At 38.6% G+C, this 13706-nt stretch overlaps 1 protein-coding gene across 4 annotated transcripts in view; it reads left to right on the top strand.

Moving 5' to 3' along the window:
• Positions 1–13706, top strand: part of SMC1B (structural maintenance of chromosomes 1B) — a 72410-nt gene that overhangs the window by 2207 nt on the left and 56497 nt on the right. For all 4 annotated transcript variants that reach the window (XR_007129317.1, XM_047740395.1, XM_047740396.1 and 1 more), the window contains exons 2-3: positions 10973–11161; positions 13543–13655. Coding sequence is in view for 3 of the 4 variants with exons in the window: in XM_047740395.1 (XP_047596351.1) it covers positions 10973–11161; positions 13543–13655 (302 nt within the window). In the remaining variant the exon portion in view is untranslated. The remainder of the gene's footprint in view (positions 1–10972; positions 11162–13542; positions 13656–13706) is intronic.

Genomic DNA, 13706 nt, shown 5'->3' with positions numbered 1-13706 from the left:
GTGGTTATGTGAAGGGTTGCTCCGTTATATTTTGTTCTTCCAACAGTGTGATATCTTGAATGATATTTGAGTAAAGTCTTATACTGCAGTCAGCCTAAATTATTTGCCCACTGCTGTTTAAGATCCAGACAAAGTGGTGTTTTGAACTTCTTTAAACTAGTGCCAAACGTAAGTTTCAATCTTATTTCTTTTCTTAATTCAACAGTACATATCGTTATTAACAATATATCTTAAGGTTATCGTGAAAATGCCTTTACAACTTCTTCTTATCCCACATGCCCTGGAAGCTCCATTCCCCTCCTGAGTCTCACTGGTAACCCGGAAACTTTGCTTAGAACCATATAAAGCCAGTCATGGATTATTTCAACATTACCTTTAATATCTCCCCACAAAAATTTCTGGTTTACTTATTGCTGAATTTTGCATGGGCTCTTCACATTCTCCCATACAATGGCCAAAACTCAGTGTAATGCTAATCCAGGACTAACTTAATATATTCATTTGAATATTTGTCAATAAATCATCTTTTTAAAAATCTTACAGAATTACTGGCACATTTAGGTAGATTTTATTAAACCAATCGATAATTTTCTGTTATACCCGTTTGTCTCTTAAACTTTAATTTAGCTAGTTGTGGTCATTCTTTTTGTAGTAATTTCCTATTGCTAGCACCTGTTAAAATTTGATATGTTCTCACTTGTTTTTAGTAAATCTAATGTTGGGGTTTTTTGTGGGTAGTGGAAAAATTTCATCTTTAATCCTAACCTTGATGTTTTTCCACTTAAATTTAACAAATTGTTTTTGTGTATATATAGTATTAGAAGCAGAAGAAAGGTATATACAATGAGACAGCTTTTGCTCCCAAGACATTGGGAGTATAAGAAAATGACACACTTGTTGAAATAGAAGGCCTGAGAACACTGTTTATGGAACTTTAAGCAAGGAAAATACTAGATCTGATATAGGGAGGTATGGACAGAAAGAGATAAAGATAAGGAAAAATATTCTAGAGGAATTAGCATTTGAGCTTGCCCAAAGAATAAAGAGTACTTTTCTAGGGATTTGTGAGTCTATTCTGGGACAGTTATAGCCCAAATTGTCAAGAATGTAGTACACGTGTAGAGGAGCAATGGTGTGTAGTGTTGGAATCCTACTGGGTAAGTCCTGGCCAGAATGATGTATTTAGCTTTATGGAAAAAATAGTAGACTTTGGAGCAGGGACTGTTGAGCAGGGAAGTTCCACAAGTGTGCCTGAGCCTAAGGCTATCCTCTCCACTTGTGATTTATACCCTGCCCCTTCCTCACTTCTTTGCTTCTATGATTTTCCTTCTCTTTTGGACTGTATCTTCCTCCCTTATTGGATAATTTTCATTGGCAATGATACATGCCTTATTAACACTCTCATGACATAGAGGATAGCTAGCTATATGAAAAGAAAATACAGTACAATGTTAATTGTAGAATTTAGTGGTAAACATATGGATGTTTACAGTGAAATTCTTTCAACTTTCTTGTGTGTTTGGAAGTTTTATAATGAAATGTTTGGGGGAAAGCCCTTGAACTTCACTGTCTCTTTAGGCTGTTGCCCCATTTTTTCAGTACAGGGAAACTCTCTGAACCATCCTCGGTGCTCTTGATTCAGTTTTCAGTCCCAAGCTCCACTGAAATGACACTTATCTAGGTCACTGTTGACTACATCTTGTAAGAGTCAGTAGCCAGTCTCCTTCCTCATCCTGTTTGACTTATCAGTGTTGTTTCATTCGTGTAAAATAATGGCATGCCTACTAAGTCCCATACACTGTTCTCATCAGTGAACAGATAAAAATCCCTTCCCATGTAGAACTTAAATTCAAGTGCAGAGAGATAGACAACAAAATATGAGAAGGGTATAGAATGTTAATGTCCAGTATTAAGTAGAAAAATAGAAACAGGATGGGAATCAGAAATGCTGGGGTTGTTTTTAAAGAAGTTGGTCAAGGGAAGGTCTTGCTGTCTTGGTGGCACGGCAGGTCACATTTCCTCTCTCCCTTGAGCCTCTGCTCTTCTGACTTTGTATACCAAGTAGGTTTTCTCCTGTGTCACTGGCAAGCCCTCAGTTATTGGCAGCTTCTCCCCTAGGTTTCTTAAGCACTGGAGTCCTCCCGCGCCCTGGAAATACATCCTCTGTCTGTGTATACCTTATTTTCTTTGCCCAGTTCCATAGCTTCAAACACCATCCTTATGCTGCTGACTTTCAAAATTATATGCCTAGGCTATAATATTCAGCCTTTTTTTTTTTTTTTTAACTATTTCTAGTAGACATGTGAAATACCATAATCAGGTGTGCCTGGCTGGCTCAGTTGAGTTCAAGTCCCACATTGAGCATAGAGATTACTTAAAAACAAAATCTTTAAAAAATACTATAATGAGAAAGTATAGCAAATTTCCTCTCCCCTACTTCCTGCAGACAAACTTGTTCCTTCTGAGGTCTTACCTTCTCAGTAAGGGGCACCATTTACTCACTCAGACCAGATAGCCAGAGTAATACTTTATTCCTCCTTCTACACCCCACTTCCCTTGTCTAATCTTCTATAAATCCTAGTAACTCCATCTCTGAACTGCATCCTAAATCCAGTTGTTTCTTGCCACATTTCACTGCTGTTACTCAGCCAAAGCTGCTAGAACTCTCATTTGGACTATTTCTGTAACTTCTTAACATGTCCCTCTGCTTTCTTTCTTGTGTCTCTGCAATTCATTCTCACAGCAGAGTGAGCGGTTTAAAAAAACAGGGTAAAAAAGGAAATCTATAAATTCAAGCACTGCCCAACTTAAAACTCTCCAATGGCTTTCCCCCACACTTGGAATAAAATCCAGTATTTCTTGGGTGCCTGAGTGGCTCGGTGGGTTAAGCCTCTGCCTTCAGCTTGGGTCATGATCTCAGGGTCCTGGGATGGAGCCCTGCATTGGGGGGGGGGGGTCTCTGCTCAGCGGGGAGCCTGCTTCCCCCTCTCTCTCTGCCTACTTGTGATATCTCTCTCTGTCAAATAAATAAATAAAATCTTTTAAAAAAATAATAAAATCCAGTATTTCTTACCATGATCTGCAAAGCCTTTATGATCTGGCTCCTGTGTATTTCTCTTCTCTAATAGTCTCTTCCCCCATATTTACTGTGCTCCAGTCAGAAGTGCTTTTCTTTTCCCCCTTCCTTACATAGACCAATCTTATTTCCATTTCAGGGTCTTAGCATTTGCTGTTCCTTGGACTTTAGAATGCTTTTCTCCCAGAGTTCCAAGTTCCATATGGCTACCACCTAAATGAATTCTTTTTTATCCTTGTAAGTTCTCCCTGTCACACCCAGAACATTACCAGTCTGGGCCAATTCTACCACCTTAATAATCTTGTCCTCTTACCTCTTCCTACTTCTATCACTGTTTCAGGCTCTTATCATTTCTTCCTTGGATTAATATAGTAATCCTTTAGCTGAGCTCCCAAACTTTAGTCTTACCCTACTTTAATCCATGTGCCACATTGTTACCTCAATAATCTTCATCTGTTCCCACAAGAAAGAAGATCCATTTTATTTCTTGATAGATGAAGAAAAGGCACTTGAAGAAAATTCAATACCTAAAAGATTGATAGGCTCAAATGAAACATTTTTGGTTAGACTCCATCATAGGTGGTGATATTGTGTACTTCACGTTGTATTACCTCACAATACCTATTTGTTTTACCACCAGTGCTAAAATTGACCCCTGGATTAGGGTAGTGACAGTGATTACTCTATTGTACAATTAGTTTTTCCCTTCTAACTAGTTAGTGTTCTAGTGTTACTAGTGTTAATTTGACATTAGAAAAATGTTCCGTATCTACCAATTACCCAAATTTTTTTTTAATATTAAGTTTTTAATTGTAATTCCAGTATAATTAACACAGTGTTATATTAGTTTCATGTGTACAGTATATCGATTCTATTAGGGTCCGTAATCAAAGGAGCAAGACTGATATAAAGCAAAGGTCAAGCAAAGCTTTATTTCACGCCAAGTATCGAGAATCAAACTGACCAGTCAGGGCCGTCTCTTGCAAAGAGGCGACCCCTCCCAGCCTCACAGACTAACTTTTATGGAGGTAGTTTAGCCAGGCTATACACAGGTGGCCAATGAGATTGCAATACACAGAGAAAACTGCACAGTCATGTTAGGTTACACACGAGCGGCCAATTGAATTACAATTCACCCTAGTAAATATATGCGTGCCCCACTGATTGGATGTCTCTACCTGGCCTGACCCGCCCTTGTATCTGGGCTTTGCTACCTGGGACTGATAGCTAGGGAGACAGTATGCACGCCCCACTGATTGGCTGTCTCTACCTGGCCTGACCCGCCATTGTATCTGGGCTTTGCAAGTAAGTTCCTCTGGGAGGGGCAGGGTCAATCTAAGTTTACTGCATGAACAACAAAATGGCTCCCTCTGATTAAGTAGGCCCTTACAGATTCAACAATTCTATTATATATTACTCAGTGTTCATCATGTTACATGTACTCTTTAATCCCCATCACCTATTTCCTCCCCCTCCGCCCCCGCATCTTCCCTCTGGTAACCATTAATTTGTTCTCTATACTTAAGAATCTGTTTCTTTTTCTTTTTCACTTTTTGAACTGTTTCTTGGTTTGCCTCTTTTTCCCCTTTGTTTTGTTTCTTAAATTGCACATGAGTGAAATCATGGTATTTGTCTTTCTCTGACTGACTGATTTTGCTTAGCATTATACTCTCTAGTTCCACCCATGTTGCAAATGGCAGGATTGCATTCTTTTTTTATGACTAATACCCCACTGTATATACATACCCCATCTTTTTTATCAGTTCATCAGTTCATGGACACTCAGGCTGCTTCCATATCTTGGCTATTATAAATAACATTACTATAAACATTGGGGTGCCTGTATCCTTTTGAATTAGTGTTTTTGTATTCTTTGGGTGAATACCCAGTAGTCTGATTACTGCATCACAGGATGGTTCTATTTTTAACTTTTTGAGGAGACTCCATACTGTTTTCCACAGTGGCTGTACCAGTTTGCATTCCCACAAACAGTGCTTGAGGGTTCCTTTTTCTCCACCCAACACTTTCTCCTCACCAACACTGTTATTTCTTATGTTTTTGATCTTAGCCATTGTGGCATGTGTGAGGTGATAGCTCATTATAGTTTGATTTGCATTTCCCCAATGATGAGTGATGTGGAACATCTTTTCATGTGTCTGTTGGCCATCTGTGTGTCTTCTTTGGAGAAATATCTGTTCATGTTGTCTGCCCATTTTTTAGTTGGATTATTTGGTTTTGGGGTGTTGAATTGTATAACTTCATTATGTATTTTAGATACTAATCCTTTGTTGCATATGTCATTTATAAATATCTTCTATTTGGCAAGTTGTCTTTTAGTTTTGTTGATTATTTTCTTTGCCATGCAGAAACTTTTTATTTTGATGTAGTCCCAGTGGTTTATTTTTGCTCTCATTTCCCTTGCTTCAGGGAACCCAGTAAAATATTGTTGCAGCCAATGTCGAAATTACTGGATTTGCTACCCAAATATTTTTAATGCCATTTAATAATCCTGACTGAATTGGCATTTCATTAAGGTTTGCAAAATTGAGTTTATAATATGTCATGCTTTTTCTACATTCACTGAGTGGTAGTCCCCTGTTTTAAGAAAAGTTTTTTTTTCATTGACTGGGATTATTAGAAACCTAAAATACAATTCACATTGGAAAAACATAATACATGCTTATCTTATTTTTTTTTAAAGATTTTATTTATTAATTTGAGAGAGAGCAAGCCAAAGAGGGCAGTTGTCAGGGGGAGGGGCACAGGGAGACTAACCTGGGGTTCCATCCCAGGACCCGAGCTGAAGGCAGTTGCTTAATCAACTGAGCCACACAGGCATTCCAAATGCTTGTCCTTTTTAATTAGTATTTTCATAAATGAAAGTTAATAGTATAAATGGTGAAAATGAGTTTATCTCTTTTTTTGTTACTATCGTTATGGACTCATAAATTTTCATTGATATAGTGTGTTTTAACCCACCAAAACCATTACTTGTTTTTTATTTTAAGATTTCATTTATTTATTTGAGGGAGAGAGAGAGAGAGAGATAGCATAAGTAGGCTAGAGGAGCAGAGGGAGAAGGAGAAGCCGACTCCCCACTGAGCGGAGAGCCCTACACGGTGCTTGATACCAGGATCCTGGGATCATGACCTGAGCCGAAGGCAGATGCCCAACTGACTGAGCCACCCAGGTACCCCATAAACCATTATTGTTTTTGATGCTCACCCTATTACATCTTTAGTCAGTAGGAACTCTTTCAAGCTTCCTCCTGTGTCCTTTGGTCATGACCTCATTAATATTTGAAATCTTCCTTACTTTCTGACATAACTGGAACTGACATTCCAGTTCCCAGGCTATTCTTCAATTTTCCCAGCCTCAGACTTGGAAATAGCCAGTGCTCCAATTATTTCTGGTTTCTTTTTGAAAGAAAGTTACTAAAGACCACGATCTGAGAACAAGAGATACTCAGTGCATTTGATCAGTGCGTTTGGGTAATAGTGGGTCTAGGCCATTTCAGTGGCTGGAGCTAGGAAATACATGAAGCACTTGTTCAGACTTGTTCTTTTGTTTATAGAAGCTTTATTGAGATATAATTTACATACTATCAAGTTTGTCCTCTTTAAGTGAACAATTCAGTGATGTTCACTGTATTCACAGGGTTGTATAACTGTCATCGCTAATTCTAAAACATTTTCATCACCCCAAAAAGAAACCTTGTACCCATTAGCATCCCTCTCCATTATCTCCTTTCTGTCTATCCCCTGGCAACCACTAATCTACTTTCTGTCTCTATGGATTTTCCTATTCTGGACACTTTATGTAAATGGAACCATGTAATATGGGGCCTTTTGTGTCTGGCTTCTTTCACTTAACCTAAGAGGTTCCTCTGTGTTATAGTATGTATTAGTCCTTAACTCCTATTTATTGCTGAGTAATATTTCATTACAAGGTACACCACATTGTATTTATTCACTGGTGGAAGGACTTTTGGGTTGTTGCCATTTTATGGTTGTTTTGAATAATGCTGCTCTCAACATTTGTGTACAAGTCTTTGTGTGACATGTTTTCATATCTCTTGGATGTATCCCTAGGAGTGGAGTTGCTGGGTCTTATGGTAACTGTGTCTTACATTCGAGGAACTGCCAGACTGTTTTCTTTTTTTTTTTTTTTTTTTATTTGACAGAGAGAGATCACAAGTAGGCAGAGAGGCAGGCAGAGAGAGAGGAAGGGAAGCAGGCTCCCATGCTGAGCAGAGAGCCCGATGCGGGGCTCAATCCCAGGACCCCAGGATCATGACCTGAGCTGAAGGCAGAGGCTTAACCCACTGAGCCACCCAGGTGCCCCGCCAGACTGTTTTCTGAAGGAAGCGCTCTATTTTGACATTCCTATTGGCAATGAATGTTCGGATTTCTCCACATCTTCAACACTTGTTATTGTCTTCTCTCTTTTAGACATCCTAGTTAATGTGAATTTTATCTCATTGTGGTTTCAATACACCTTTCCCTAGAGACTATTATGTTTGAGCATCTTTCCATGTTACAGTAATTTTTAAAAATCAAATTCATGGGGCACCTGGGTGGCACAGTCTGTTAAGCCACCAACTCTTGGTTTCTTGCCCAGGTCATGAACTCAGCATCGTGTGATCAAGCCTCTAGTCGGGGGGCGCCTGGGTGGCTCAGTCATTAAGCATCTGCCTTCAACTCAGGTCACGATCCCAGCATCCTGGGACCGAGTCCCACATTGGGCTCCCTGCTCAGCGGGGAGCCTGCTTCTCCCTTCCTCTCCCTCTGCCACTTCCCCTGCTTGTGCTCTCTCTCCTGCTTCCTCTCACTCTCAAATAAATAAATAAAATCTTGAAAAAAAAAAAAAAGCCTCTAGTCGGGCTATGTACTCAATGAGGAGTCAGCTTGAGATTCCCCTCTCCCTCTCCCCTCCTACTTGTAGTCTCTCTAAAATAAATAAATAAATCCTAATAAAATAAAAAACAAAAATTGAATTCATGTTGATATTCTCCATTTGGTATTTTTTAAAGATTTATTTTCTTACTTATTTGAGAGACAGAGCAGGGATAGGGGCAGAGGGAGAGGGAGGGAGAGTCTCAAGCAGACTCCCCACTGAGCATAGAGCCCCATGCAGGGCTTGATCTCACAACCCCGAGAGCATGACCTGAGCCAAAATCAAGAGTTGGTCCCTTAACCAACTGAACCAGGCACCCCTGCATTCAGTTTTAATATAACTGTGTTTTCACTGTTTCCTGATTCTTGTCATTGCAAATATTTTTTATTACCCTGAAAATCTTAGTTCCTAACATCACTCATATAATTATGTTTTTGCTTTAATGTATGATACAAAGAAAACAATCTTAAAATTATCAATATCAGTAAGATTTCAAACAATGAAGAAAATAAAGGAAATTTAGAGTTCTTTTGTACTTCTTAAAGTACCTTAAAACACATCCCATGAAGAATGTACATTCAGAATTTTGTAATCTGAAGTCCCTTGAAATAAAATATTTCTGAATATGACTATATTTAATATTCAGTCAGGTTTACTTGTTTCTGATTGTTGTCATTTATAGAATTTTAAAATTTTAGGTTTTTTAAAAATGGGTAATAAATATATGTATTCCAAAGGTCAAAACTATAGAAAGGGATACGCTGAGAAATCTTGCTTCTGCCCTTTACCCTCTATCAGTCAGGGTCCCAACTGGAGACAGGTGGCACATTCAAATGAGGACAATTTATTGAAGGTTTATTTACAAAGGGACTAATTACAAAGGTGTGGGAGGCTGTAAAGGAATTCCAAGGACTAGAGGAATTACAGGGTTAGCACGACAGATCTGTTGCCACCCAAGGCAGAGAGAAGGAAATTTAAGTGCTGGAACCTGTCAAAGGACACAGCTAGTCGGAAGCCACTTCACAGAGAAGTAGGGGAATAAATACCCTGACCCCATTTTTTCCCTTCCCTCCTGCCAGAGCTCCCCATTGACCAAATCCAGCTAGAAGCCAAGAGGCATGAGAGCCTATTGATACAGGGCAAAAAAACAGGGAGGAAATGGACCAGGAGAGGCTAACATGTGTCCAACTCAGTTTCTGTGTCCTGCTCTCCACTTTATAAATGACCATTTCTTGATTATCTTTCAGTATCCCTTTTTGCAAATGCAAGTAAATAGATTTGTATTGCTATTTCTAACCCCTTAGTTCTCTTTATGCCAAAGTTTGTATTTAGTTTTTTACTATACATGCTGTTATAAACTTTTTTTTTTCATTGACTACATCCTTTTCTCTTTCTGCTGTAATTCTCCTTGTGTGGCTGTTATACGGTTATTTCCGGTATTCCTTTAATTTCCAGACACTTGAGTTATTTCTGATCTTTTTCTCTTAGAACAAACCTATAATGAATTGCATAGCTGTGTATTTTCCATTGTATAGTTGTACCCATGTATGAGGGGGATAGATTTCTAGAAGTGGAATTGCTGGCTTGAAAGATGAATGGGTTTAGAAAAGGGTTAGTATCCAAAATATATAAAGAAGTTATATAAGCTCAACACCCAAAAAACAATAATCCAGCTAAAAAATGGACAGACAACATGAACAGATATTTCTCCAAAGAAGACACACAGATGGCCAACAGACACATGAAAAGTTGCTCCTCATCACTCATCATCAGGGAAATGCAAATCAAACTATGATGAGCTATCACCTCACACATGCCTCAATGGCTGAGATCAAAAACACAAGAGATAACTGTTGGTGAGGATGTGGAGAAAAAGGAATCCTCGAGCACTGTTTGTGGGAATGCAAACTGGTACAGCCACTGTGGAAAACAGTATGGAGGTTCCTCAAAAAGTTAAAAATAGAGGGGCACCTGGGTGGCTCAGTGGGTTAAAGCCTCTGCCTTTGGCTCAAGTCATGATCCCAGGGTCCTGGGATTGAGCCCCGCATCCGGCTGTCTGCTCAGTGGGGAGCCTGCTTCCCCCCTTCCCCCCCCCCCCCCTGCCTCTCTGCCTACTTGTGATCTCTGTCAAATTAAAAAAAAAAAAAATCTTAAAAAAAAAAAGTAAAAATAGAACTAGCCTGTGACCCAGTAATCAGACTACTGGGTATTTACCCAAAGAATACAAAAACACTAATTCAGAAGGGTACAGGCGCTCCCTCTATCTTCCCCCACATTCCCTCCCTCACTGTGCATGCTCTCTCTCTCAAATAAATAAATAAAAATTAAAATAAAAAGTAGGCTCAGGCTGCTGTATCACCAGCTCCTACCAATCATAAGTATTTAAGCTAATGTAATACTTTAGCTAAGTATTTAGGACTTTTTCTTGTCCATGGGAATATCTTTATATAGTTAGCCATTTTTAAAAGTATGTGATCATTAGTAGTCATAAAATGGAATAACTAAAATTCAGAGATGAGAGGCACCTGGGTGGCTCAGTGGATTAAGCCTCTGCCTTCAGCTCAGGTCATAATCTCAGGGTCCTGGGATTGAGCCCCACATCGGGCTCTCTGCTCAGCAGGGAGCCTGCTTCCCTCTCTCTCTCTGCCTGCCTCTTTGCCTACTTGTAATCTCTCTCTCTCTCTCTGTCAAATTTTAAAAAATCTTTAAAATTTAGAGATGATTTGCCATAGTATAGTATTTAATAATGGAAGAGAGTTGAGGTTTAGATCCCCTTATTTAGATCCTTAAATTTAGGCCACTTAATGCTCTACCATAGCTGCATAGAAGAAACCAGTGATCTACATAAAATTGTTCAGTCACATCCTAAATATAGACGAGACAGTATTACTGAGATGTGTATTGGCTCTATTTCTTTTCCAAGGGTGGCCTGGTTTATTTGACTCTGGGCAAGATTTTTTATTAATAAGAAGGAATAACTTTTTCCTCTCTCTTTACCAGGAAAATCTAATGTAATGGATGCACTTAGTTTCGTAATGGGAGAGAAAACAGCTAATTTAAGAGTGAAAAATATTCAAGAACTCATTCACGGAGCACATATTGGAAGACCTGTCTCCTCTTCTGCAAGTGTGAAAATTGTGTATGTGGAGGAAAGTGGAGAAGAGAAAACATTTACAAGGATTATCCGAGGTACTTTTTTGGTAGATAATTGCTTATGAGTCATTTGATATTTCAAAAGTTAAGTCAGATCATCTGTTTTCTTCTCTTTTTTTGAAGGGTGTGATTTGTTATTCCACTGGCATAGTAAACTAGAGATTTGGGGGGGGTTCTTCCTCTTAGATGGCAAATCTCAGAAGCAAATAATAGAACCTGTTTGATTCTCCACTAAGAGCCTTCTTTAGATGGATTTGTTCACATTTTTCTGATGTCAAATAGCATTTTTCTACCTGGTTATTAGGTTAAAATGAAGGAGTTTCTCTACATATGTGGTTTATGGTTTTCTTTGTGATAAACTGATTATTCTGTATATTTTTGGTTTGTATTGGAAGTTTTTCTATCACCAAATAGCAACCCAAGTGAAATATTTGAATTTGTATTTTTGTCACTTATTCAGGAAACAGGGATTTCATAAATAAACCCTTGTTTCCTGAGTAAGCAAGACTGAGAGTTGCTTATGTGTATCTTTTCTATAGGCTAAGAGTTTACAAAGTCTCTGTAAAATAGGCATGTCTTGGTTTTGGTCTTTTTGCTTTTGGTGTTTTCTTCTTGTGCACTAGAACATGGTCTTAATGTTTTAGTATAAATACTGTCTTATTAACTTTCCCCAGATTCAGCCACTGATAATTGTGGAAATACTTATACCTTAGTGTGTAACTTAAGTATTTCACCACATTACCACATAGATATCTTTATTGGTGAGTTTTCTCACTTCCTTTGGGTTTTTATTCAAAAATCTCTGTTGCAGCAAAGATTACCTAGCCCGTTCTATTTATCTAAAAAATCATCATAAATTTATATTTTCCCATCTTTATTGAGGTATAATTGACAGGTAAAAATTGCATATATCTATCTAGGGTCTCCTGCTGGCCCAGTCAGAAGAGCATGTGACTCTTTTTTTTTTTTTTTTAAGATTTTATATATTTATTTGACAGACAGAGATCACAAGTAGGCAGAGAGGTAGGCAGAGAGAGAGAGGAAGGGAAGCAGGCTTCCCACTGAGCAGAGAGCCCAATGCTGGGCTTGATCCCAGGATCCTGGGATCATGACCTGAGCTGAATGCAGAGGCTTTAACCCACTAAGCCACCCAGGCACCCCAAGCACGTGACTCTTGATCTTGGAATCGTGGTTCTAGCCCCACATTGGGCCTAGAACTTACTTAAAAGAAAAAAAGAAAGAAAAAAATGCTAATTTAAAAAATTGCATATATTTAAGGTATACATCTGTTTTTATATACATTGTGAAATGAACAACACAATCAAGCTAATTTACATATATATCACCTTACATGGTTACTGTTTTCTTTGTATGTGCATGAGTGTGTGTGTTTCTGGTGAGAATACCTAAGATCTACCCTCATCACAATTGGAAGTATATAATACAGTATTGTTAGCTGTAGTCACATTGCTATATGTTAGATCTCCAGAACTTACTATCTTGCATTACTAAAACTTAGTAACCCTTTTTCCCCCCCATTCCCCCCCCAACCAGTCACTAGCATCCACCATTCTATATCTCTGTTTCTGTGAGTTTAACTATTCTAGATTCTGCATGTACATGAGATCATGCAGTATTTCTGGACTCTCTGTTCTGTTCCATTGGCCTCTATGACTGTTTTTATGCCAGTGCCATACTGTTTTGATTACAGCGGCCTTGTAACAAATAGCTTATAAAGAATAAAAATGTATTTCTCACTGTTCTGGAGGCAAGATGTCCAAGATCAGGTTGCCAGTATGGCCCAATGAAGGGCTGTCTTCTGGGTTGCAGACATCTCATTATGCTCTCACATTGGTGGAAGGAACTAGGGAGCTCTGTGGGATCTCTTTTGTCAGCCCGTTAATCCTGTCCCCGAGGGCTCCACAGTCACAACTTAATCACCTCCCAAAGGCCCCACCTCCTAATACCATCACGTTTGGGAGTTAAAATTTCTACATATGAATTTAGAGGGGGCACAGACATTCAGACTGTTACATCCTATTCAAAACCGTAATGCCTGTTCCCCATACACAGAGACTTCCATGTCCCCTTCCCAGCTCTCTTACTCCTTAGCACTTAACATTTTCTCATGTGGTAATTGTTATACTTACATAGCTCATTTTTTTGTGTGTCCGCATTGAAAGGTTTAAACTCCTAGAGATCCAGACTTTCATTCATTTTGTCCACTACTGTAGAATACTCCTTGGCATATGGTGGTCATTCAATATTTGTTGACTGTTTAAATGTATTTATTAATAACACGTATGTTGTTGCATAACTGACCATTTCAATAAGAGAAGTAATTTTACTAAACCTTGAATGGTTGTTACATGTCTGGTATCTATACTTCCAATAATAGCTTTTTTCTTTTATTTTAGGGGGATGCTCAGAATTTCATTTTGATGATAATCCAGTGAGTCGTTCTGTGTACATAGCTGAGTTGGAAAAGATAGGCATAATAGTCAAAGCACGGAACTGTCTAGTGTTTCAGGTAAGGAGCTGTACTGGTTTGTTTTGTTCATGATTTTGAAAATACAGCCAT

This window comes from Lutra lutra, chromosome 8 (assembly GCF_902655055.1).
Source record: "Lutra lutra chromosome 8, mLutLut1.2, whole genome shotgun sequence".
Lineage (NCBI taxonomy): Eukaryota > Metazoa > Chordata > Mammalia > Carnivora > Mustelidae > Lutra > Lutra lutra.
This window is presented reverse-complemented; position numbering and strand designations above follow the sequence as displayed.